General features: G+C 32.2%; 2 protein-coding genes across 2 annotated transcripts; one reads left to right on the top strand and one right to left on the bottom strand.

Annotated features, from left to right (window-relative positions):
• Positions 1–3024: 3024 nt before the first annotated feature.
• LOC139843175 (uncharacterized) lies at positions 3025–4322 on the bottom strand. The gene is made up of 2 exons (XM_071833242.1): positions 3461–4322; positions 3025–3224 (listed from the first exon to the last, which is right to left on the bottom strand). The coding sequence occupies exons 1-2, from the start codon at positions 4320–4322 to the stop codon at positions 3025–3027; spliced, it is 1062 nt and encodes a 353-aa protein (XP_071689343.1).
• Positions 4323–5897: 1575 nt separating this feature from the next.
• On the top strand, positions 5898–7788 carry LOC139904344 (uncharacterized). The gene is made up of 3 exons (XM_071886283.1): positions 5898–6179; positions 6471–6872; positions 7050–7788. Exons 1-3 carry the CDS (start codon positions 5955–5957, stop codon positions 7479–7481), a joined length of 1059 nt encoding a protein of 352 aa, XP_071742384.1. The 5' UTR covers positions 5898–5954; the 3' UTR covers positions 7482–7788.
• The last annotated feature ends 1173 nt before the right edge of the window (positions 7789–8961 follow it).

Below are 8961 nucleotides of genomic sequence, written 5' to 3'. Positions count from 1 at the left end.
TAGAAGTACTTTGATATGTGTCTTGAAGTCTTTCAAAAGTGTACAAATACATCTTAATACACTACATGTATATACATTTTAACTGAGTCGTTAAGTCATCGTTAAATTATTACATTATAATGATATTATGATGTATGAATATATCTTAATATGATATATATACATTAAAATGTTGTTACAACGATAATCGTTACATATATGTCTCGTTTCGAAATCCTTAAGTTAGTAGTCTTGTTTTTACATATGTAATTCATTGTTAACACACTTAATGATATACTTAATTATCATTTTATCATGTTAAACATAGTGTATCTATATCTTAATATGATTCATATGTATTTAGTAAGACGTTGTTATAACGATAATCGTTATATATACCGTTTCGAGTTTCTTAATTCAATAATCTCATTTTTATGTATATCACTCATTGTTAATACACTTAGTAAGATACTTACTTATCATAATTTCATGTTAACCATATATATGTCTATATATATACCATCATGTAGTTTTTACGAATTTGTAACGTTCGTGAATCGCCGGTTAATTTGGGTGGTCAATTGTCTATATGAAACCTATTTCAATTAATCAAGTCTTAACAATTTTGATTGCTTAACATGTTGGAAACATTTAATCATATAAATATTAATTTAATTTAATATATATAAACATGAAAAAGTTCGGGTCACTACATGCCCGACGACCATAGCCTCTCTCTACCATCGTTTTCGTGGTGGGTTTTGCTATGGTTGTCCGCCAGGTCCCTTTTTTCCGCCTGGTTTGTACAATTTTCTAACTTCCCGAACTCGTTGGAATCGTATTCGATTGTGGCGGTTGGTGGTGGCTACAAGATGTTGCTGTTTTTAGTGGTTACCAATTTCCTCCATTAATTGTTGTTCTCTTTTGTTGCTGGTGTTGTTGGTTGTTCACCGCCCCATTAGTTGTGGTAATCGATTGTGGTTAGTTATGGTGGTAGCGTTAGTTCTCTCTCTGTTGCCTAGTCCACCAACTATGTTGGTTATGGATGCCATTTTTTTGCTGGAATGAATAAGAGGTGGTGGATGGTGATTTCAAAGTTAATATTAATAATTATTTTAATTATTAACTAATAACTTTACAGTTAACAATTAACTAACTAATATTAATACATAAAAAATTAATTAATATTCAATAAAAGTATTATTTGTATTATCAAAATAATAGTTGGAATTCAAGATTTCAAGTTAATGGATAAAATTTAAATTAGTGATAAAAAAAAAAGGAAAGAGACATGTATAATATTTATCACTCAAATCAACGATGATATTATTTTTATTAAACATTAAATAATTATTTAACATTTGAGATTAAATACGTTTATTAACTTTGAAATTTTTATTTGATAGTTATTAGGATTTAATTGTTTTCATTAAAAGAGCCAATCTATACGTTTAATTAGTTTGGTTGTTAAGAAAATTAAATTTTTTAATATCTTAAATTGGTTTATAGAATTCTTATATTATTTATATATCTCCAAGAATATTGTCAACTTTATTAAAATTAATTTTTATTACGAGTAAAAATCAAATACTTACTAAATAAACATGTAGAATTGTGAAATATACACAAGCATGCATTATTTTAACAGCAGTTCTGGATCACTCAGTGGGAATCAAACCACCTACGCGTTCATCTCATACAGTTACATAACCCGCCCCCAACTGCTGTTCAGGAGGAAACCGACCCAATCCGAAGGCATGGGCGGTAAAACCCCATTCCCCCACTTGCCCCAGCAACGCTATGTGCGGAAGGCACCCTTGGATGAAATTCAAGGGCTAAGGGGCAACCTTGTGTGCAATGTTACACCAAGTGGCGAGTTTAAGTAGTGACCCGTAGGGTCACGGGACACCGCTAGGGTGAAAATTATTAGTAGAAAATATTCTGTAAATTGCATAGAACATCACTAAATTTAACTACAGGACCCCATATCTTTTTCGAATTTATATCCTGTAAAATATATACGACACCGCTATATTTAACTACTAAGACTCAATATATTTTCCGAACTTGTAGTTTTTTGAAAGTAAACAACCACCAAAATAACATTAAAATATAATTAGTATTAAAAAAATTTCCAGGACCCCATTGAGTTTGCATCATGAAATCGCTAGTGACTACACTCTACTGGAATCGAACTCCTAATCTCTCGTTAATAGAGGCAGACCACTCTCACATGACCTATAACACAAGGTTATATACAAGAATGTATTGAACCATCTAATTCGAAATCATATATTTTATGTCGTAATTTTACCGCTAGTAAATGTAGGTCCTCAAAATCTCATGGCTTATGATATGATGATTATGTAAATATACGATCCATCTGAAAATGTTTGGCCACAATTTTTTTTTATCGCAGATATATATTTAAATATAAGACGCCTAATTTTCTTTTCATACAACGTTAAAATTAAAATTATATTAAGTTTCTTGTGAGGTATACCCGGCCATGAGTCATTAGACAATTTTTGGGGTTCAACATTTTTGGAAACATTAATTTGTCAATGTATGACGCGGCATGCATTTTTACCTTTAACTCTTCGATCATCGCATTTTATTTGATTAATTATTCAAATTCAAATGTTATGGACTTAACACACTAAATACTAGGTTTGATTATGGTGTGTCTTATCCTCGGATATGATGATGAATATAACTAAATATTTATTAAAACATAAATGAGAAATTGTTCAAAATACACTTTTTTTTCTAAGACCATGAATAACCCTGCATGTGACGTCACAGGCAGATTGTTCACTTTTTAGCCAAAAAGTACAATCTGCCTGTGACGTGACAGTATCACCCTTTGACACCAAAATAACCCTGACGCCCCTCCAATGTCAAATAGGTCCCACCAGTTTTATTTTATTTTTTCTTTTTTATTTTATTATGAATACAAATTATATTACATATAATTAAAAACATATAAAAATTAACCATTACATAAAATTTAACCATTACATAAAATTTAACTATTACATAAATTTAACCATTGATGGTGCGGAATGCGGACGGAAGGTTCCAAATATGCTCAACTAGATCATCGGTTAGTTGGTCGTGCACCGTCTTATCTCTTATTTCTCGGATGATAACGTCTTGATCTCGTCCTCTATTCGGTATCTGTTCTGGACGATTCTCCATATCTTCGGTAATGAACTCTTCCTCCCAATCACTTAACGCAAATCCTTGATATTCCAAAATCATATTATGTAATATGATACAACAGTCCATAACTCTCCGCATCTTGTTTACCAACATAGTGCATGCTGCTAACCTTAAAATATGAAATCGACCTTGAAGAACCCCAAATGCCCTCTCTACATCCTTTCGGGCACTAGCTTGAAACCTAGTAAACTTAATCCTTGGATCATCTTTCGGACACCAAAACCTTTGACTAGAGTAGCCCAGTCAGGATATATACCGTCAGCTAGGTAATAGCCTTTTGTGTACTGATTACCGTTTACCTCAAATGGTGCTAGTGGAGATGTTCCTTTTTTAAGTTTATCAAAAACATATGATTGATTCAAAACATTTATATCATTGTTGGAACCCGCCATTCTAAAAAATGCACGCCAAATCCACAAGTCATACGAAGCAACTGCTTCAAGCATAATGGTAGGTTTCTTGTGATCACCCCTAGTGTATTGTCCATTCAAAGTAACGGGACAATTCTTCCACTCCCAATGCATACAATCGATACTCCCGAGCATACCCTTAAAACCATGTTTCTCCTCATGTTTACTATATAATCGTTGAACATCGTATGCATTGGGAGATCTCATGTAACGTTCTTTGTATAATGTAATAATACATTTACAAAAGTTATCTAAACAAAGTATTGAGGTTTGCTCACTCATTTTTAAATATTCATCAAACATATCGGCGGCAGTTCCATATGCCAATTGGCGTAGAGCCGAAGTCATTTTTTGCAATATTGTAAAATTCGGCCGACCGATAGCATCAAAACGTTCCCTAAAAAATCTAAAATGCTCGGGAGTATCATGAGAATCGAAATTAGAAATACCTTGCGATATTCGGAGAAATAGTTCAATCCGCATACGAAAACGCCTTTTAAATTTATATGGCGGAAACACGGGTGTGTCACTAAAATAATCCTTCCATAAGTTTTCTCCGGCTTCTTCACGATTTTTTGGAATATAAATTCGTGATCTTGGAACACGCTCGGATTCGACTTCGTCATCCTTATCTTCTAAATGTTGAATTAGTGCAATAATACGCTCATCATCCGAATCGAAATCGTAACTAAGTAAATACGATGCCATGAAAGAAAAATAATTGATAGATATGAAAGAAAATTGTATAAAATAATTGATAGAAATGAAAGAAAAATAAAGGGAAATGGTGTGTTAAAAGTGTAGAATGTATGAGTTTATATAGATAAAAATATATAGAATTAAAAAAAAATCAAAAAAACACAAAAATAGCCGTGAAAAACTTGACTAACGCCCCGTTCGCGTCACCGGTAACGCCCCACTAGGGGCGTCAGGGGGCGTCACCCAATCCCAGCAGGTCTAACGGGACCCCTCTGACGCCGCGTTAAAATTGGTCTAAGGCTTCAAACAAAATACACTTTTTAAAAAAAAAATTTGTCTTTTTACACCATTCGGTAGACGGGATTTCTGTCTACCACCTTTATCTGTCGTCTACTATTATTTTTACAAAGTAGTAGACAGTTTTTCGTCGACTACTCAATAAAGGTGGTCTACTATATAGTAGACGAAGTTATAAGGCAGTAGACGTAACCCTGGTAGACTACCTAAAAAAAATTGTGTTTTTTAGGTAGTCTACTAAGGTTACGTCTACTGCCTTATAACTTCGTCCACTATACAGTGTTGTAAATCTCCCGAGATCTCCCCCGAGATCTCGTTTTTAGAAGGCAACCGAGACGAGATATTCATCTCCAGAGATTTCTCGGTCAACGGGGTCAAACTTAGTCAAAGCCACGATTTCTCGAATTTTTTTTGCTAATTTGTAAGATTTTCTTCTAAAATTCGTAATTTCTAACATTTTCTCGCTCATTTCTCTGATATTTTTGTAAAATCTCGTAAAAGCGTATATAAATATACATATATTTATGTTTTTATGTATATTTTTATTAAAAAACTATAAAGTCAACATAAGTCAACGTCCGAGATCTCCCCGAGATTATTTCGAGATGCCGAGATCTTCCTAAAAAAATCCAAACGAGATCTCCTCGAGATCCGAATTCTCCCACCTTGCTACTATATAGTAGACCACCTTTATTGAGTAGTCGACGAAAAAACTGTCTACTACTTTTATTAAATGTTAACTTTTAAATATTTTTAGGTAGTCTACCAGGGTTACGTTTACTGCCTTATAACTTCGTCTACTACGTAGTAGACCACTGCTATTGAGTAGTCGACGAAAAAACTGTCCACTACTTTGTAAAAATAATAGTAGACGACAGATAAAGGTGGTAGACAGAAATCCCGTCTACCGAATGGTGTAAAAAGACAATTTTTTTAAAAAAGTGTATTTTGTTTAAAGCCTTAAAAAAATTTATTGTGATCGATAAATATACATGTAATAGAAGTGTTGGCCAATGATCAATGTTTTGTATAATTACCAATCATCCAAAAGCTACATATTTTCTTTATCGAAAAAAAAAAAAAAAAAAGCTACATATTTTGCCACCACTAATTTATTTATGCATAATATAATATAAAATATTAATATAATAATAATAATTTGATTTAGAAGTGTGCCTCAAAATCACGTGACTGGCGTATGCAGCAACTAGCTAGCAAGGCAAACAATCCCCCTTTAAATGAGTTCAATCCCTCATTTAGGTTCCATTTGCTTACCATAGCTAATTAAGTAGCTAGGCACATATCCTCTTTAAAAAAATTTGATCATATTAATTTACAAAGTAAATGACTCCAATCTTCTTTGATTCATCTTCTCAAACTTATTCACCGTACCCAATTAGTGATCTTCATCATGAAGATCACCTTAGTAACCACCAATTCTTGAGCCCCAACTCTCAATCTTCATCTTCCAATTCACTCACAACTCAACTTTTCTTGAACTCCAACGTTCATGATCACAATGGGATTTTTGATACACAATTATTGCAGTCTCCTCAAAACCAACTTGAAGTAAGTCTACATGATCGTTCATGTATATATAACACTTTTTTGATTTTATTAAAAAAGAGTTCAATTTGATATTGTTGCTCATAGATTATTCAAAAAAGTACTGTATATATTTAGTTCAATGAATACTTTAGTACTCGTATAATCTAATTCATAATCTAGGTTCGATCAAGAATAATTTCTTAATTAATACCAGGATTTTTATTTTTTATTATATTATATATCATATGTAACAATCAATGATTTTGAGCTTTTGATCACTAACTAATTAATTTTTGACTTAATCATATGCAGGGTGGGATTAATTTTGCATCACAATCGTACACCGATCAAAGTATGAACAATGATCAAAGAATTGGTAACAACGGTGAGAAAGGCGTTGAATATTCTACTTGGAACAAGAGTGATGTTAATAATATGGCCAATAATGATCAAACTCCAATGAAGTGGATGTCTTCCAAAATGAGAGTAATGCTTAAAATGAAGAAATCTGATCCGGTGAACCTTAGATTTTATACTTCATCTACTAGAGAACCAACAAAAGTTGAAGATCATAAACCACCAATGGAAGAAACCGATAATTCAACCAATTATTATAGTACATCTTCAAACAACAATATTCTACCGATTAGGGTTTGTTCCGACTGTAACACTACTAAGACTCCTCTATGGCGAAGTGGACCTCGAGGTCCTAAGGTATATACAATCACAATTATCTTTGATTTGTTAATGATCAATTAGAGATTTTTTAAGTATTGACCTAGTTACATGTCTTAGTTAGTAGAGTGGTCACAAAATGTATAAAGCGAATATCCATCAATAAATATTACACCAATCACCCCTCTTGATTAATCTTTTTTTCTTTCTATGTAGTCACTTTGCAATGCTTGTGGAATTCGACAAAGAAAGGCGAGACGGGCTGCAGCTGCTGCAGCTGCAGCCGCTGCAGAAAATGGAAATGGCAGCATTTCAGTACCCATCATCACACAAATAAAGGTTACAAAAACCCAACACAAAGATCACAAAAAAATAAGTAATGGGCATATTACAAAATACAAGAAAAGGCAATACAATACTACTCAACACATCACCATAACAACTCCATCCTCATCACCGTCCCCTTCACCATCACCGTCACCATTACCATCACCATCGTCATCATCTTCAGTGAGGAAGAATTGTGTGGAGGAATTTCTAGTAAGTCTAAGCAAGAACTTGACATGTTACCGTGTGTTTCCTCAAGATGAAAAAGAAGCTGCAATACTACTAATGGCACTTTCTTGTGGCTATGCTCATGAGACTTAAAAGTTATACTCATTTTGTTTTAATAATTTCAATTTTCATGTGAGTGATAGTGATCTTATAATTAAGTTATGTTTGAGAAGGAATTAATTACCTTCACTTTTTTCTATTTCGTTAGCTAACAGTGAGTGATGATGAGTGCAGTGAGTTACTATATGTTTTGTTATAAGAATATGTATGATATGATATATGATATATGATATGATGAACATGTTGATAACCAACAGTAGTCATGGATCACATGTTCTTCATCTAAGGTTATTATTTTTGTACTACTCCAATAATCAAGAATTACTTATTTTTTGGTTCACAGATATCGTTCATTACTTATCTCTCTATAATTTATATATAAGCTAGTATACGTGTATATGTAATAATAATAAGATTAGAATTCTTATTACTTTCTTGTATGTAATACAGTAATAAGAAGATTTATTTATTAAAAAAAATCTAAATCTATGAATTGAATCTAAGTAGCTACAATATATTGCAGAAAAAGATAAATGCACATATGATCATATGATAGAGATAAGTCAAACAGTAGACTTTTCTTGGATCAACCTCTAGCTTAGCTTTACCTCTCTAAAATCCGTATCATTTGCAGACATAAGTTAATTAGGGAGGTAGAGAGAGAGAGAGAGTGAGAGATAAAGGGAACAACTTTATGTTGCAGAAAAGTGTCTGCAAATAGGTTGATCACGAGAAGCCATGCAGGAATATATGAATCATACATACTATAATTAATATTTCTTCAAATTCTGTATGAATTGAACCTACTTTACTAGTAGTATAGTAAACAAAGATATTTAGTGAATCCAAATTAAATTAGTTATTAAACCATACAACCCTATGAAATAAATTGAGGTTGGAATTTCATTTTATAAAAATTAATGAGTATATATATAAACTTTATGTGAAACAAAGAGAGTCTTAGCTTCGTGTGTATAAACTAATTAACTTTAGTTGTTTTCAAACACAAGAAAAATATTACTCTAATATATTCACATCCGGAATTCATTGCTCATATATAAACTTTGGTTGTTTAAAACTACTTTGCTAATTATATATAGTATCAAATGGAAAAGCAAGATGAACAATAATTTGCACAAAACAAAACGCGTATTTGTGTAGATATATAATTTATGTTCCAATATAACAAGTACAATTTTCAAATGAGAATACATACAGTTTACGAAGCAAGCATGCAATTAAATTATATCCATAAGAACACTCTCAACGTACCATGACGTACTCCCTCTCCATCACACACCATCACATCAGTATTTTCTATTCATTTCCTTTCAATTACGTGACAATCATATACCACTCCTAACTATGACATACTTCTTCTCCATCACATATTTCACAAAATTAATTAAATAAACTAGTTTAAAAGTGTTAAAACTATATATGAATACAAACAAATATAGTACAAATAAATAAACAAATATGAATGGATCCGGACTGCAATATACTATTTCTT

This window comes from Rutidosis leptorrhynchoides, chromosome 4 (genome assembly GCF_046630445.1).
Source record: "Rutidosis leptorrhynchoides isolate AG116_Rl617_1_P2 chromosome 4, CSIRO_AGI_Rlap_v1, whole genome shotgun sequence".
In the NCBI taxonomy this organism is placed as follows: domain Eukaryota; kingdom Viridiplantae; phylum Streptophyta; class Magnoliopsida; order Asterales; family Asteraceae; genus Rutidosis; species Rutidosis leptorrhynchoides.
This window is presented reverse-complemented; position numbering and strand designations above follow the sequence as displayed.